Source organism: Gopherus flavomarginatus, chromosome 6 (genome assembly GCF_025201925.1).
Source record: "Gopherus flavomarginatus isolate rGopFla2 chromosome 6, rGopFla2.mat.asm, whole genome shotgun sequence".
Taxonomy (NCBI): Eukaryota; Metazoa; Chordata; order Testudines; family Testudinidae; genus Gopherus; species Gopherus flavomarginatus.
This window is the reverse complement of record NC_066622.1, coordinates 44016573-44034878: the sequence shown is the minus strand read 5'-3', so window position 1 is coordinate 44034878 and position 18306 is coordinate 44016573. Positions and strand designations below refer to the sequence as shown.

Below are 18306 nucleotides of genomic sequence, written 5' to 3'. Positions count from 1 at the left end.
GATGCCACACGTCTGTTAGCCTGCAATGAGCAGACTATTCATTCTGAAGGCTTTAAGGGTCCTATTCTGTATGCATTATTCTGTACCCGTCACTACGATATCAGAGATCCTAATATGGTAGAAGATGTAGGCTGGAATTCTTTAAAAAAAAAAAAGAGAGAGAGAGAGAGAGAGAGAGAACGAACACCAGGGAGTTAAGATGCCTAACTCCTCAGGCTGTTTTGAAAATCCTGGCATAAATATACTGGTTCTTTTGATAATTTTTTTTTCCATTTTCTGGAAGAATCCTCCATCCCAATTTTAAATAGATTCTTACAGGTCGTCTTATGTCCCACCACTTAGTTTTGCTCCACTGTGAAAGAATGGGTGAGGCACGGGGTTCGAGGGGTGGGGGGAAGGAGAGAATGAATGGACCTGAAGCCTTAAAATGACTGGGGGAAATGCCATCGCAAAACCATTGTGTGACATGGTATGGGCACTAGGGAAAAATATTGCAGTTTCAGCCACACACCTATAGAAATTTGCATATATTGAAGTACCCAGCTTTGTATTTATTTTCTTAAACACAGAAAGTGCTGCTAACTTGTCAAATAAAACAAGACAAGAGAATATATATCATAGGATGTGCCTATTTAAGAACTTAGTCTAGAAAACTTAAGTCCCATACAACTATTACCTGGCTGATACTCTAACTATAAAAATAAAATCACCTGTTTCTAGGGCTACATGGGCCCATCATTAGCCCAGGACTGGCTATTGCCCATCTTCTGATTTGGGGTTAGGAGGATATGTGGTGACGATATTTTTTGTGTTGTTCTTTTAAATAGTGGCAACTCCTTGAAGATGCTTAGACATTTGCAATGTTACAATAAATCCCAAGGGAAATGGATTAACAGACAGTTTGCCAGGTTCATGAAATATATAATTACATAGCTATCACTACAATAGATAATGTACACATACACAGTGGTAATAAGCAAATTTTCCAGAGAATGCTTTACTAAGAGATTTTGGAGAAAAGAAAGCAGTAAGATTAATGAAAGAAACCCATCCTCTTTTCAGAAGCTTACCTTGTACTGTTCAATTAGTATGTCTCTGGCAGTGTTGAATATCATAGAGTGCAATAAATTAGAGTACTGTGCTAATGTATAATCATAATCAAAGCCATAGATCTCAACATCTCTCAAGCTGATCTCATTATTTGCGTAGATAGCTGCAGGGTTAAGGAGATTGCAGACTCCTGGTGGAAGAAGATCTGGAGGGGGGAGGGGAGGGAAGCCATAAATTAAAATCTTAGTTTTAAACTGGAGCAGTTACTTTGTAAAACAGTGTTCATTTTTCCCCTCCAAGGAAAGGGATTTGTAATCCTGCTGTCAAAGTTTAATATAAAAACTACTAAAATATTTCTTCTCATGAAAAGGCATTATAAAGTTTCCAGCCAGGCCTAGTGAACATGGCAATTGTTTAAAAACAGCAAGATTAACATTTAGTGATAAGATGTAAAACAATGTTATTGATTTTCTGATCTACATAACATTAAAACAAAATAGATTTGAGGATTTAATCCTGCCAAATTTCTGGATCACAACAGCTAGCCACCTGTAGCACCAGCTGGACATGCTGTGTGATAGGTAACTGTGGTATGTAACTTCATAAAATATATCCTTTTATTCATACTTTGACATCACAACAATCTAGACATCAGTTGTAAGAAGTCCAGAATGATTAAACCAAAGATCTAGAAGACTGTCATCCACTTGCCATGGAACTAGAAAGACTTCACAAAAGAGTTATTCAGATTTGGTCTGGTTAGTTATTTTGTTTTCTCTACTCTTACTTCACTCTCTGCTCCTCATGCACACTGAGAAAGATAAGCAGATTAACACACACACACACACACACACACACACACACACACACACACTAAGCTCCTAGAGTGCAGTGCTGATAACAGATTGTTTATCAGAGTGAAGCAGAGAACCTACTGCCAAAACAGATCTCCCAGACCTTACAAATTTTCTGTGACTTTACAGCAAGGTACATTTTAAGTCAATCATGAGTGCAGTGTTTAGCTCAGTTGTATAATGACAAAAAAGTTTTTAAACAGTTTAGTCATTCTGAGTTCTTATATCTTCTCCTTCAGCTGGCTACTATGACACCACACTGAGGCCTGGTCTACACTAAGGGGCGGGGTCGATGTAAGATACGCAACTTCAGCTACAGGAATAGCAAAGCTGAAGTCAAAGTATCTTATTTCGATTTACCTCCCGTCCTCATGGCACGGGATCGATGGCCGCGGCTCCCCCTGTTGACTCCGCTACTGCCGCTCGCCCTGGTGGAGTTCCAGAGTCAACGGGAGCGTGTTCAGGGAATCAATATAATCGCATCTCTAGACACGATATATCGATCCCTGATAAACCGATCGCTACTTGCCGATCTGGCGGGTAGTGTAGACATACCCTAAAGCAGGGCAGACACCATCTGAAGCTTGCCATTGTCCACAAACTGTCTTCACAAGATGACCAACCGCAATAAGTGCTACTTCCTCACATAAGGCTCCGTAACTTTGTGCGTGGGGGCAGGGAGAGGAGGGAAGAGACAGGGGACACAGTATAGCACATTACTCACTCCCACCCCCATAATTATATTTAGGTGTTCTTTTCCCTTAGAGATGGGTCTCTGTTATGGGTTCCATTCCGGAGCACTCCTATCTGCCTCCCATTCACTTGTGGACACACCAAACCTCAGTGTTTGGCTATTCCAAAACCAATTCTGATTCTCAATTTGGAGTAAATCAAACTCTATTGTACATTAGATAGTGGCACTGGCTGGTTCCAATTAAGACTTAATCTGTTACCATTACAGAAAATGGTGAGGCTCACTGCTGTATTAGCCTATGTGAAACCCACAAGTGCACTTATTGTTTACTCAGTAACATACAAGTGATCACAGTAGCAGAATATTTAGACAAAGCAATACTTGAGCTATTTTTAAGGTAGGAAGGGGAAACCAACATTATGAAAATGTACCTCACCTCTAGTCAGAACCCCTCTCCCAGATTAGTCTGAATTTTTTTATATTGCAAGAACTGCCGCAGAACTGTTACAATGGAAAGCAAACCTCTGAAGCTGAGTGGATGGCTTGGTGGCTACAGAGCAAAAACAACAGCTCTCTTCCTGCTTCTAAGCTGGAGACAGTTTCTGGAAGAGGCTGAAGAGTGTGAATGCATTTGCAGACACAGAGTCCTTTACTATCTTTAAATAATAATAATAAAAAAATAATATCACAGAGCAATGCAAACAACTTTTCAGAGGACTGTTTATGAGGTGACAAATATCTATGTTTAGAGAAAGTCTCAACAAGCCCTTTCTTTCTGACCCTGAAAACAACTAAGGTGACCAGACAGCAAATGTGAAAAACTGGGATAGGAGCCTATATAAGAAAAAGACTCAAAAATAGGAACTGTCCCTATAAAATCACTGAAGTGCATGAACGTGTGATAGGCGGACTTTCATGGCTGGATGACATAAGTTTTTGGAAGGAAAAGGGGGAAAAAAAAAACGCAAAAGGACCCACCCAGCTCTCACCACAACAGGATCCAAACCTGCAGAGGGGTGAGTACCTTCATCTCCTGTTGAAGTCAGGGTAAAATAAACCACTATGCAAGCTTGCACCACACATCCTGTGACACTTCGGGGTTCAGCCCAGACTAGTGAGAGGTTGGGTCACCACCTGCCCTGCAACTTTGGGTGCCTTAAATGCTATGCTGCTATGGCTCTCAGCCCAGACACCACCACAGTCAGCAGACAAGCACACAAGTCATACTCTGATTTCTACCAACCAGGTACTGTTTGCTGAATGATCCCAACACCCTCCCAGTCCCAAATTCCCTCAGCACATTCTGCCCTGTGACACTCTGCTGGATTTCCCAGCATTGTGAGTTGCTGAGATACTCTCCTCAGCCCCCAGCAAGTGAAAGTTTCACTACTCTAAGCTCTGTGACAACTCCTTGAAACACCAGCTTGTCAAACCATCAAATTAGGGCACAGGTGGGCAAACCACAGCCCATGGGACCGTCTTGCCCAGCCTTTGAGCTCCCGGCCGGGGAGGTGAGCCCCCAGCCCCTCCCTCCACAGCCACATGGGCAGTGCTCTGGGCAGCGGGGGTGCATGCTCCTGCTGAGCATGAGCAGCATGGTAAGAGGGCCTGGACTGAGGGGCAGTCAGGGGACAGGGTGGTTGGATAAGCATGGGAGTCCTAGGGGGGCCTGTTAGGGGGCAGGGGTGTGGCTAGGGATTGGGGCAGTCAGGGGACTGGAAGCAGGGGGGTTGGATGGGGGTGGGGTCCCAGGAGGGGTCAGTTAGGGGACAAGGAGCAGGGCAGTTGGATAGGTTGGTGGTTCTGAGGGGGGAAGTCAGGGGGCGGGAAGTGGGAAGGGTCAGATATGGGGTAGAGGACAAACTGTTTGGGGAGGCACAGCCTTCCTTACCCAGCCCTCCATGCAGTTTTGCAATCCCAATGTGGGCCTCGGGCCAAAAGGTTTGCCCACCCCTGAACTAGGGAGTGGGACAGAGACAGCCTCTTGGCTATAAAGACACAGGGGCTGAACCTCAAAAGATAAGCAATTGAATCAACTGATTGTATACAGTATTACTGTATTATAAAAGTGTATCAAGTAACAGGCTTTCATAAAAGACCTGACACTCTAGTGATTAATATCACTGTGAAACATTCATCAACACAATGAGGAATTACGGATCCTCACAAATAAGATTTAAAGTCTGTGACTAAATACAGGGAGAAACAGGTTCTTTCCCAGACAGGAGGGAAGGCAGCTGTCTACCTGTCTGCAATGTAAATGAAGCATTACAGAATCAAAACAAACAAGCCCTATTTACATACAAATCAGCAAGGAGATGGGAAGCCAAGAAGAAGAGAAGAATAGCAGGAAACCTACGTGCCTCTTGAACCAATGTCAATTAGCTTGGTCTGGGCTTACTTTTCAAAGAACATATTTCAAAAGCTACTGAATTATTAAAACAAAGGGAGAGAACCCCATAGTTATCCATCACTTGGGGGAATCAAGGGGACAGAGCTTTTGAAATCACAGGAACACTGGATCCTTCAACCCAGTGGGCTGAAGTCTCTGGAAACCGAATATAGGTGAGATGCCTACTCAGGCAAAGATTGCACCTTGCTGAAGTTAAGTTTTAGTTTTAGGCCTAGACTACACTAGAAAATTAGGTCAGTGAAAAATCCATACCTGAGTGTCAGTGTTAAGTCAACCCAAGTGCCCGCATAGACAGCGCTAGGTTGACAAGAGTTCTTCCATCAAGCTAGTTACTACTTGTTGAGGAGGTAGATTATGTACTCTGAAGGAGAACATCTCCTTTCAGTTTAGGTAGCGTCTACATGGAAGTGCTACTATGGTGCAGCTGTGATACTGTAGCATTTTAAGTGCAGGCACATCCTTAGAAGCATATTTTTACTCTTAGTTTGTAACCATTTTTCTCTTTACTCCTTTTACTTGATATCAGTTAAACCTGACTTTGTTCAATAAACTTGTTTTACTTTCACTAGAAACAAATTCAATGTTGCAACTGAAACAAGAGTGTTTATCAAATCCCAGTTAAATTACTGAGCTGCAGTGTACTGTCTCTTTAAAGGAGCAACAAACAACTTCTGACTGTTCCCGGTGGGGGTGGGACATGGCAGGGAGAAGTCTCTGGGGAACTCAAGAGTTGGGGTTCAAGATGTGTGCTTGCAGAGTCCTGAAGAGTTTGCTGGCAAGGGCAGACAAGCTGGTGTGTCAGGGAGCTGTCACAGAGCTTAGCAGTAGCAACATTCTCACTGAGGCTGAGAAAGATAACAGTAATTCACAATTGTGGGCAGAGGCAGTGCTAGCCCACTGGAGGCCTAATCAGGAATATTTTGGGGTCTTTCCCCCTCCCCACACTAAAAAAAGAGAATGGAGGCTCCCCCTGAGCTGTTTGAGGCCCTAAGCAATTGCTTAGCCTGCTTATGCCTAGCACCAGCATTGCTCTGGGAACCTCAGCAGTGTGTCACAGGGCAGATGGTTTGGGGGAAAATTTGGGACTGGGTGGATCTTGGGGGTCACTTGCAAAAAAAATACCTGGTCAGTAGAAGTCAGGGTGTAACCTGCATGCTTGTCTGCTGGTTGTTGGTATCAGAGCTGACAGCCACAACAAACTAGCATTTAAGGTACCAAGAGCTACAAGGCAGGCAGTGACAACCCCTTGCTGGTCTGGTCTGAATCCCAAAGCATCATGCATCCCTATATCCCCTTTACTGTAACGCCAGATGCAGACTGACTTCTAGCTCTGCAACTACATAGTGCTTTGCTAATTACATCCAGACACATGGGATGGTGTGGGAAAAATATGCAATCCTAATGCTTGAGCCGTGACTCTGGGAGGGGAGGGGGCAGAGTGTATGGGGGGGGACACTCTCTAGCTATCCAGCCGACAACTGTCACCACGTTAAAAATAAAAAACTGTTGGTCCTTTTTGAGGTTCTCTAGGCACAGAGAGCAAGTTTTATGTGTGTGTATATAACTGGAGTTGGCCAGTTTACCAGGCATCAAGTGTTTCCTTGAAACCAATCAGTTTCAGATATTTCTGTCCCATCAAGCCTACAGTGCCACATGGCCTCTCTGGTGCTCTCCCATCCTTATGCTGGGCCACTAACTTTATTCCACTCCAACACCTTAGATAGTCACCCATGCCATTGGCACTCACATAATACATGTCCACCCACCTTATTTAAAAGTTTAAGAGAACCAGTGCTGTAGCAGAAAAACGTTTCCATTTTCACCTTATTTGCCACAACCACATTGCGCTCCGCACATTCTCTTCTTGGATCTCTCCCCAAAATTACATCTCAGTGCAATGTTTTCACCACACAACAATATTTAACCATTCAAGTAATCATACTATGATTTTTCCTCTTTCCTAAAATACTCCTCTCCCTCTTCAACCCCATCTTTAGTTAGAGCAAAGAACAGTTGCAACATCTTCACTTGGCTCTGGATAAAGAGCTTTTCCTCTACAACATACATGTGTTTGATTGCATCTTAAAACAAAAGCTCCAGATGCCCACCTGAGATGCCCATTGAAGGAAGGCTGTGTACTGCACAAACACATATTAGATCAGTGCCAGGCCTGTCATACATATCAGCTTCATTACAAATCATTTTGTCTTTGACAAGGAATCATGCTCAGCTTCACCTCATGGCCAGCATAGTTGCCTTGCTCACCAGATGATAAAGTGATAGTCTATGATGTACCCAGATGGCAAGCTGTTCACTGTTATAATGAACGTGGCTCTGATACTCACAGGCACCACATCAAGCCATCTCAGTATAAGCTATCCCCCCACCCCCCGAGCAGGATTTCCTGTTTCTTCTAGGAAAATATCAAACCTTAATTTTACATTTGAAACAGCACTCCAGACACTTTAACGGCCGTTCTTAATCACTAGTTAACAGGCACCTCACTCTGGTGGACTTTCTGTTTAGGTTCCATTTGAAAGCTTTTCCAAGTCAGGTGAATTCAGCTGAAATTAAGAATTAGTGAACTGTGTTTTGGTAAAATAACCACCAGTCCTAATTCCCACCTTCCTCCTGCTCTTTAAGGTGGAGTCCCAACACATCTGGCACTCTCCCTAGCAGGCCCACATCAAGACACTTCAGGGCTTTTCTGTATCCTGTACCCTACCTGAAGTGAACCATGCCTCTAATGGGTAGAGGGAAGTACTGAGCTTTTTGAGAGAGTCATCCATCCTGCATTATATAAATATTTGTTTTATATTCTCCATGTCTTGTGTTGGACTCTGCTAGATATTATAACAGAGTAAGACACTGAGTGTGTACAGCTGATTGCACACGAGGAACAGGGATCTGAGTTCCATTAGGAATCATGTTTGACCAATTACAAGCCATGAGGTATGGCTCTTTCAAATTCTACTATGCTCATGGAAAGTAATGGAAGGTGTAAATGTATGTCAAAGCATATCTGAACACTAGGCAGTAACGTCCAACCTTTTCAGTACAGGGGCTGAACCTATTCAAAGAGGTCAAGTTACTATAGTCAATACTCTGGGACACGTTCTTTGTCCCATACAGCTTCCTTTGTCACTCTTCGACAGGGGAAAGGGAGAGAAAACAGCTTCAAGTTGCCTGCCAGCACGGGGAGTCTCCAACAAGTACAAGCCATATCTGCTCTAGGGCTGGGTAACAGACACAGAATCAGGGAGCCATAATTGGTTGGTAGTTCTCAATTTCTACCCTCTCTCCTGGGCTGTCTTGTGTAGGGAGGGGAGTCATCCTTGGGTCCTGGCAGAGTCAGTTGAGTCCATATCCTGTTCTCCCTGGCAGGGAAGGCAGTGAAGCAGCCAAAAGCTCTCCTGGAACTGCTAAACAGCTGTAGCAGTGAAAAGACTCCAAGTTCTAACAACATCCCCAGTTCTGATAGGCTTTGGCAGGGGGAAATTGGGGAGGTAGCACCCTGAGCAATGGGATTAATTCAAACTCTTCAGTTTAAAAATTGCATAGCCTGGCTCAGCGAACACATTTTCAGTTCATGATCAAATACAAATGTTGTTCTTAATACAGTCACTCTTGAGGGTGACAATTTTGAACCTCAATAGCTACAATTGGCCCCAGGGCTGGAGTTTGAACACCACTGCACTAGGTGAAAGGCTCACCATATAGTAGGACAGAGACTAGTCCTACAACATGCACTTCAATAATGGAGGTCAGCACCAGAAAAACTTCATTCCAGGGCAGGTCAACATTATGTTGCTCGGTGCCCAACAGCTATGAACACCACATTTAAATAGGTGATGCTTGGAAAAAATGAATGAGAGGCTAGAACAGGAGAAACTCAAGTGGAAAATGGCCCTTCCAAAAACAGGAAGCCTGCCAAAAACAGGGCTGCTCCTTGTACTGAAATCCTGCAGCATTTTGCAGTTAGCAGCAATATCATAGTTAGTCACTGTCTAGTCAGCATTTTACGCAGGCAGTGAGCGTATGACTTAATAGAAGCAGTATCACTGTATGGGCAAAAAGAGCAAACTCCTGAAATAAAAAAAACCTCCAGAATTTGCCTAACTAATGTATTACAACTGCTACTAACTCTGCTGTGGTTAGGGAAGCAGTCACATTGCCATGTTAAAACATGACTGCTCAAGGACTTATAAAATCAGCTCATGAATATACTCCCTGTGATGAAACTTAGCGTACATACTTCAGCCAGAAGGCAAGGGTATTGGTTAGATGCTTTTTCACACTTATGCAATCACCAAAATGCCTGCAATACCCTTCACTCCTAAATATTGCAAGTCATCTGAAATACTGAACAGCTGCTAGTGCTAATTTAAAAACACTCCCAGGTTCTAACTTGCATTGCTCTTGCACAGCAATGTTCCACAACTGTTACAGATCAATGATACCTAACACCTAAAATGAGAGCACAGTTGTGAATAGCTGGGCAACGTATTGAAAAAAAAATGAGTGAAAAACTTCAGGATCTCATATGACCTATGTTGACTTGAAAAATGTCCAATCATAGTAGGTGCCAAATATTTCCTGCCACGTGTTGTGCATCTTCAGCTCCCATTTTTCTCCAGTGGTAGATAAAAGTGCTCAGTAATCCAAAGGAAACTCTCAACACTTCAGTGTCAGACCCAAAATGTTTTAAAAAGACAGTCCCTATACCCCCCAAGGAATTTAAAATGCCATATGCATTAGCTTCCAAATCTCATATGTTTAGTACCAAGTAATAAGAATAGTGATAAGATGCACTATATTTGCCATAATTCTCCTCTATGTCGCCCATTAAAAAGCACTCTGCGTGCAAATTATTTTTTTGCCTGATATTCAATCACCTGCCTCAAATATGCATTAATAAAACCCCAAGAAGTGTCTAGTTTCATTATTAGTTCCAAGTACCTCTTATTATTTTCCAAAGTGGTGTTTTGTAGGTTTTACAGCAGCATCTGAAAAACTTTAAAGTACCAGTAACTCCTCGCTTAACATTGTAGTTATGTTCTGAAAAAATGCTCCTTTAAGAAAATGATGTTAAGCAAATCCAATCTCACCATAAGAATTAATGTAAATGGGGGGCGGGTAGGTTCCAGGGAAATTTTTTCACCGGACAAGTGTTAAACAAAATTTGATACTGTACATAGCAATTATCATTGTGAAGCTTGGTTGAGGCGGTGGAGTCAGAGGGTGGAATATTTCCCAGGAAATGCCTTACTGTTAAATGATGAACTAGCACTCAGCTGAGCCCTCAAGGGTTAAACACACTGTTGTTAACATAGCCTCACACTCTACAAGGCAGCACCAATGGAGGGAGGAGACATAGCATCGAAGAGAGAGACAGATGTGTGTGTGTGTGTGAAAGATACACACCATATGAGAGAGAAACACACATTACTCCTTTAAGTACACTGCCTTTTAAGTAGATCAGCAAGTTAGGACAGCAGCTGCCTCCATCCTGAGCCCTGTCATATCTTCCCCTTCCCACTACTCCTCCACAGAGTAGGGAGGATACCCTAACATTAGCACCCCTCTTCCCCCACCCGTCCATACAGCGAGCAGGAGGCTCCCAAGAGCAGCTCAAAGGCACAGGGCAGAATCAGCATACAGCAGTGGGTGGAGGGACAGCTGAACTACCCGGCACTTGATAGCCTGCCCAGTGGCATAGCCAGGTTTTCAGTGTAGGGGGAGCAAAAAACTCCTCCTCTGGCCACGCCCCCAGACCAGACCCCCCACCCCTTACCTTCTCTCCTGTGCTGCCACCTGTCCCCGGCTCCTGTCCCAGTGTTTGGTTGCACCGGCCGGCAGGCGCAGCTTTTGCGCCAGCCTGCAGCCCCGCAGCTCCTCCGGCTGTGTAGGTGGCAGTGCCGGCCGGCAGGCACCGCTTCCGCTGCCACTCCGCGGCTCCTCTGGCCCTGAGGGGAAGCAGCTGCTTCCGCCGAACCCCACCAGCTACGCTACTGAGACGGCCGGGCCACTGTCGATCCACCCTGGTTCCAAACCCCCACCAGCTAGCTCCAACAGGCTGCTCTTTCTTCAAGCAGCGGACAAAGCAGGCGGCTGCCAAACAACATTATAAGAGAGCATTGCACAACTTTAAACAAGCACGTTCCCTAACTGATCAGCAACAAAACAACATTAACCGGGATGATGTTAAGTGAGGAGTTGCTGAAGTTAAAAAAAAAAAAAAAAAAAAAAAAAAGTTGTGACTATAGCAGCCAGTACAGGAACCTTGTTCTTATGGTAGACACCCTCCAGCACCACAACTGGCTCTCTGGTATTAAGGCAGTAGGCTCCATCTTGGCAAAGACTAATAGGCCCTGCACTCAAAGTGCAGGTCTAACAAAGGGTATTAAATGACAAAAGATGATGCTGAAACAATGCTGACTTTGCTGAGTTTAAAGTAGCAATTTCATTCTAAAAATATTTTTCAAGTACAGATGTCTAGAGCCCTACAAAGAGCTTTAGGTATTACCCTTGTTCTACATTTGGGGAAACTGAGGTAGAGGGTGACTTGCTTAAGGTGAAAGAGGTGAACAACAGAACTGGGAACTGAATCTAGAGATCTCCAGACTCCCAGTCTCTGCTCAATCCACCAAGCCATGATACCTCCCAAACCCAAGTGATTTGTAAAGCACCTATTGTGATAGCAACTCTTTGGGTATTTAGCTACTACTTCTGCCCAACAGAAACTACTTAAGTTGCAACATATTATGAACGCTAGTTTTAAGAGTGATCTACAACAAGTGATACTATACTGAAAACCAACAAGACAGAGCCATCTATTCTTTGAGCCTGCTTGAGACTTGCAACATGTTCATAATTAATATGCGCTAGATCAAAGACAGACATCCTATGATATACAGGGATCAACATCAAAAAAGCCCAGACTTCTCTTCTTATTTTACACCATCTCATTGAAAAAAAAAAAAACAAAAAAACAAAAAAAACAAAAAAAAACCACATTCAGTTACTCAAAGCACATCAATTATCCCACAGTTTACACACTTGTGTAAAAAATAAATAAATAAATAAAAAATAAAAATCAAAAGGTCAAACACACACAGCAACAACTTCACAGCTGCCATCTCCAATCCTCTCTGCAACCCTTTTTCCAAGCTCATTTAGATTTTTTTTATTTTATTTTATTTATTTTTGGGGGGGCAGGAGGGCACCTTTGGGCCTCATCTTTCAAGGGGCCAAGCACCCTTCTCAGTTTGGAACCATGAGCAACAACAGGAGTCCAGGAGGCCCTTTCCAGATCAGGCCTTTCTGCATGTCCCAAACTCATCAGCTCTCAGCCATAGCCAAGAGTCGACAACGTATTCAAATCATGCAACATACGCAATACCACTAAACCGTTCCTAAAATACCACCATTTCCCCTACAACCTCACCTCAGGAACTCTGGTATCTGACTTCACCTTAATTTATTTTACAAGTTTGGGAGGCACGTTTAGTAATATTTTGGAAGTCACTTGCACGTGAATTTTGGTGGAGAATGTTTTGAATTTGCATGTCTTCATTCCTTAAATCCCTGCTTTAGTAAATGCATAATTTGTGCCAGGGCTGAGCCCCAGCACCTCTAGACTTCGCAGTTCATAGCCCCAGCACCTCTGGGCTTGCTGCGTCAGTTATGAAAGTAACAAATCTGTTTGAGCTCCAGACAACTCTTTCACTACAAATTAACCGCTGGCTTTAGTCTCTCCCAAAATCCAAGTTAAAGCTTCAATTTACCATCATCTCTCTTCAGCAATACCTAGAAATGGACACATCTAATTCTCCATTGCCAAATCATCACTTGTTTTCCACTTGTGTCACAATTCAGTACCATGATCTCAGTATCACTAACAAAACCACTAGATCCTACTCCCTTGGGCCTGGTCTACCCTGGGGGCGGTGGGGGGGAAGCAACCTAAGATATGCAACTTCCGCCATAAGAATAGCATAGCTGAAGTCGATGTATCTTAGTTGGACTTCCCCACGCCGTGAGGACGCGAGGTTCGATTGCCACGGCTCCTCCATCAACTTTGCTTCCACCTCTCGATGAGCTGGAGTTCAGCACTTGACGGGAGAGTGATAGGGGATGGATTTATCGTGTCTACACTACACATGATAAATCAATCTGTGATAGATCAATCACTACCCGCTGAGCCAAGGTAGTCCAAGGGTGTCATTAAAAAAAAAGGAATTTACATATTGGTTCAGATTATCCATCCACCAAGCCTGATGTTCTGCCTCCAGCAGCAAATAACTGATTTTTTTCGGTTTGCTTTATCTGAAAAAAAACTCTTAAAACATACATGGGCAATATGCAGTATTGTTAATGGCTGGCCCTGGATGGGACTGAAGGGAGGAAAGAGGAAAAAAAAAAAAAAAAAAGAGTGACTTCTCACCCCGGCTGTAATAAGATTATCCCCAAAAGCATGTGATTTTTGTCACCTCCTTGTTCCTATACAGCTCATTCTTCCCAGACCATGCCTCTGCCATATCACATTATTTATATACTGTGGTCTCCGTATTTTAATAAAATGCATAAAGCTAGAACAGCTGTTAATATATATAAAATGTTTTGAATGGTGAGATACCATAAAGGAAGCTGTATTGAAAAAAGTATGCAATAATGTAAAAGTGCATAATTCTAATCACATCAGCTTTTGCATAGCTATTAACTTTACTGCCATGTTCAAGCACACCACAGTATAATGCATTTCCAGTACTCCAGGAAAAAGCTGTGAACTTCTGATGCATGGTGCTTCCCTGCACCAAACCCATAACATTGTTGTTTAGTGTGTGTATATACAGAAGCTTCCCTATATATTATTCTATTCCAACTCATTCAATCAGCAAAGAACATTTCACACCAGAAGAGATTTTAAGGTGGTATCATTAATGAACTAAGCAGTCACCAAAAGCTGATTACAAAAGGCAGAGTTTCTATTTACATCTTGATAAGCATTGATAATGGGGGAAAATGCAAAGAGACATGTTTTATAGGTGAAGAAGAGTGTTCATAACATACAGAATTTGTAAGATTACCCAGACATGACATTGATTCAAAGATCTGACAACATTTTCCGTTGTAGTCAGTCTCAAACTTTTGCAATTCATCCAGAGAGGCTCATTTGACACTGAACCTTGAAATAACTGTCAGTCAAGGAGCAAACCTTTGACACCAAGTTTGGTGTAAGTCAGTTTTAGTCATAAAAAAAGTTATGAGACACAAAGAATTCAGGATTTACACTTTTTCCTGCCAGGACTCAATAATAGGTGTGTGTGTGTTTTCATGTGTGCCCTGTTATTAATCACAGACTTTTTTATACAGTGTATGGAAAATACCTTACTAAAGGTCTGAGAAAAAAAGAAGACTATTCTTCTGCATGCACATTAGCTACTTCTCATATTTTGCACTCTGCATTTGGTACTGCTAATCATATCGCACAGATTGACAAATCTGTGATAACACATACAAATGCACACTGTTGTAATAATGCAAACAAAAAAAAGGCATAGTTAGCCATGTCAAGAAGTCTGCACGTGAAGTTTCTAAATAAACATTTATCAAGAGATTGTAATAGCTTCTACCACCACATATTTTAAATTGAGAGGTTCTCGCTCCTCTTTTAATACTAGCATGAAACAAAAGGAAAAATGAGCTCCAAGACACTGCTAGAGCAACATTAGGACTCTGACAAATTGGAACGCCTTTGCAGCTTGAGACTTAAAACTAACACCCATTCTGACAGCATATACTTAATACTTCCTATTGTCTCTTATGGACACACAGTACTTACCTTTGCACATCCCACTAAGGAACATACAGAACCTTACATTGTATAATCACTTTTTTTTTTGTTTGGAAAACATTCATGACAAAACAAGTAAATCTAAACAGCAGCAGCACTGTCTTCATAGATGAATATAACTAAACAACAGGCGCACTTTCTTCCTCTTCCTAACAATAACAGCCTTACAAACAGCTACTTCACAGTAGAAAAAGAAAAAAGTCAGACTGTGCCTAGCCTTGCAAGGTTGCTTACTCAGGGCATTCCAGGGACTAATAAACCCACAGGAGAATATCCTCCTTTACTTTGTGTTGGGTAAGCAAGCAGTTTAAGAAAATTTAGCAAAGAGATGCCGGAAGGTGCTGGTTTGACAGCCTTGGAGACCGAAGTCCTGCATTTAACCACAGAACAGGTACAACAAACTACTGGTGACAAGTTTGTCCACGCCTAATATCTTGATATGGAAAGTATTCCAAAGAGGAGTTCTGTACCCATCGCCTTGCCCGCTAACAAAAGTCAGAGTCATAATTCACCACCAGTAAACAACCACATAGTCAAACGGTTCCAGTGTCCTGGCAACACTAAGTGGCGATTTACAAGTCTTGAGTTTTGCTGGGGCAGATGCATGCCCCACCCTTTAAGGAAGCTGGCTATTAGTGCCCGTTATGGTGATGCTTGTGTAGAGAGCCGCTTGGGCATTACAAGCAGTATCTAGACCACCACTCTGGGCAGGGCCCGTGCTGCGACCCACGGGGCTGAGAGCCTGCCCACCTGCTGACTGATTGCAAGCGCAGGAGTTTGTTGGCGCACAGCCCCGGGGGTGCACGCTCGGAGACTGACCGCAGGGCAATTTCCCCGCGGGGGAACCGGCTGCCTGAGGCACAGCCGGGACGGGGTTGGGTCTGACGGGTGGCTGGTTTGCTGGCAGCACTTTAGTCTCTAGCGGTTCCCCGTCCTCCCTGAGCCGGAGGCAGGGCACAGCCCGGACCCCGGGGCAGCGTGGGCCGGGAGCTGAGAAGCAGTACGAGGCACTGCAGGATGCCGCAGGCGCAGTGCCCGAAGCCGGTTCTTACCATACACCAGCTTTTTCATCTCGTGGTATCTGGCCCATAGGTAGGACTTAGTGTCGGCGCCCTCAGCAGGGCTGGGCTGGCTGCTCAGGGGGCCGGCTGCGGCCGGGCTGGGCTCCCCGGCTCTCCGGGCTCTGCCTGGGGCTGCCGGGGGTGGGAATTGCCCCGCAGACTGGTGCTGAGCCCTTTGCTGGCCCCAGCCCGCCCGCCTGCCCTCGCCAGGGCCGCTGCTGGCGGCGGAGCTGCAGCTCTGGCAGAAGACGGCGGCGGCCAGCTGCAAGCCAGCTCCGTTGCCCTTCCACAAGCCGCTGCCCGCAGCCTTGAAGCCGACAGCGGCCATGGTCTCCCTGCGGCTCCCCGGCAGGCGCGGAACCTAAGACGGGCCCGAAGAACCGCAGCCCTCTGGGAAGGGTCTGAAGCCCCGCGCGCGCGCTTCCATGCACCGCTCCCGCTACCCTGCAAACCGAGCGCCCAGCCAGTCGCCTGCTGCTCGGGCACCGCGGCAGCTAACTCCGAGCTGCCAGCCAATGAGCAGCCGAGCGAGGCGGGCCACGCGGCCAATCCACGATTCTGCAGCGTTCGGGGGTGGTCTCTACAGGCCCGCACGCCCCGTCCACACAGCCGCCACGTGTGGCCCCCGGGGCTGCGCGGCGGCACGGAACTTGTAGTTCTCCCCAGTGTTTCACTGGGGCCCTGGTCAGGCAACCGACGCGCCAAGTACTACAGCTCCCATGAAGCATTTCGCCCATATAGCTGGAGGGTATTTAAATATTGTTTATTGCAGTCCTGCGGGAGCGGTGCGCAGGGCTCTGCGTAGTTTGGGGTTTTTGGTGTGCGTGGCAGCGTGGGGGAAGGGGATGTGACTTCCGTTCTTCTCAGTTACTATTTAAACAAGGAATGGGAGAGTCCAGTAGCCCGAGTTATTTCCAACTAGACTGACCACAGAGGAAAGCAGTAAAGAGAATAATTTTGCCCGTACACGGGAAGATGGAGTAGATGCATGCTATCTTCTCTATATTCCGTTTCTATGGCCTTATCTACATTAGGGAAGTTAAGGGAAAAACCCGTTAGTGCTATCATCAGTTCAGCTGTACTGCTGGGAGCTCTATTGCAGACAATATTCCATCCTCTTCATGTATTTTTACAAGTCAGCAGATTTGAAAGCTGTGTAAAAAAATAAAAATTAGAAGGAAAAAAAAACCCTGGAAGCTGCTGGAGCATTGTGTACACTAGAACTCCACTGGTGCTATTATAGATGCAACCAAAACAACTTTTAAAGGGAAGGGGTTTTTTTTGCTTCAATTCCATGGCCTATGAGTAAGGCTAAGAATTTAGTCATGGACATTTTTAGTAAAAGTCACGGACAGGTCATAGTCAATAAACAAAAATTCAGGGCCCAGTGACCTGTCCATGACTTGTACTATACACCTATGACTACGGTTTTGGTATTCTGGGGGGCTCCAGGGGTGCAGCTGCTGCTCTGGAGGGGGGACTCCGGGGCATCCGCTGGTGCTCGTCGATGGGGGTGTGTGGCCAAAAACTGTTGCCACTGCTGCTAGTGGGGGACAGCCATGCCGGCCTGGGACCACCAGTGCTGTTGCTCAGGTGGCCCTGAGATCAGACGCACCTGCTGGCAGCAGAGGAGCCAGCGTTCGGGGGCTGCGGGGGCAGTCTCTACAGGTCAGCACGCCCCGTCTACACAGCCGCCACGTGTGGACCCCGGGGCTGCACGGCGGCACAGAACTTGTAGTTCTCCCCACTGTTTCACACAGAATCTGTGACTTCCGTGACCTCCATGACAGACTCTCAGCCTTACCTATGAGTCTTTCAACAACTGATCATTACACACCTCACACACACATTGAACACTGTCCCAGGACATTATGATCAGGTTATTTTGGTTTACATGATGAGATAAAAACATGGAATGATGGCATATTTAGTAGGCTGCCAATAAATTTATTTAGAAATAGCATTCATAATCCCATTATCAGTCACACTTCTTGAAAGCATTAAACTGTATTTTAATTAAAATAAAATAAATTAATCCTTGCCCTCTATAATACAGTTAGAAATATTTAAATCAATCCTGTCTTGCAAGCAGTTATGTCTCCTTTTGGAATTAAGTAAAACTAAGTTCTTCCCAAATAATTACATACTTAAGCACAGATAATATAGTCAGCCCTGGACAGAAAAAAAAATTGAGGACAGTCCCTTCCTGCCAAACCAGCACAAGACCAAAATAAATGGTGGAAACTGATGGATACCCTTATACACCTCAGGGTTCAACAGGATAAAGAAAGATCCTGCAAGTCAACATGCTGTTTCTCTCTCTTTTAAATATTTTTTAAAACCCTTGGGAATGAAAAAAAAATGCCTAAACTGAAAAA

At 44.5% G+C, this 18306-nt stretch overlaps 1 protein-coding gene across 2 annotated transcripts in view; it reads right to left on the bottom strand.

Annotated features, from left to right (window-relative positions):
* The window catches only part of NT5DC2 (5'-nucleotidase domain containing 2), a 61877-nt gene extending 45405 nt beyond the window's left edge, over nt 1-16472 (bottom strand). Inside the window, exons 1-2 of one of the 2 annotated variants that reach the window (XM_050957817.1) lie at nt 15920-16472; nt 1071-1255 (exon numbers count right to left, since the gene is read on the bottom strand). In XM_050957817.1, the coding sequence (XP_050813774.1) occupies nt 1071-1255; nt 15920-16256 (522 nt within the window). In that variant the 5' untranslated portion in view covers nt 16257-16472. Of the gene's footprint in view, nt 1-1070; nt 1256-10805; nt 10926-15919 lie in introns of those variants that run through there. The other variant, XM_050957818.1, reaches the window with a different exon arrangement.
* Nucleotides 16473-18306: the final 1834 nt, after the last annotated feature.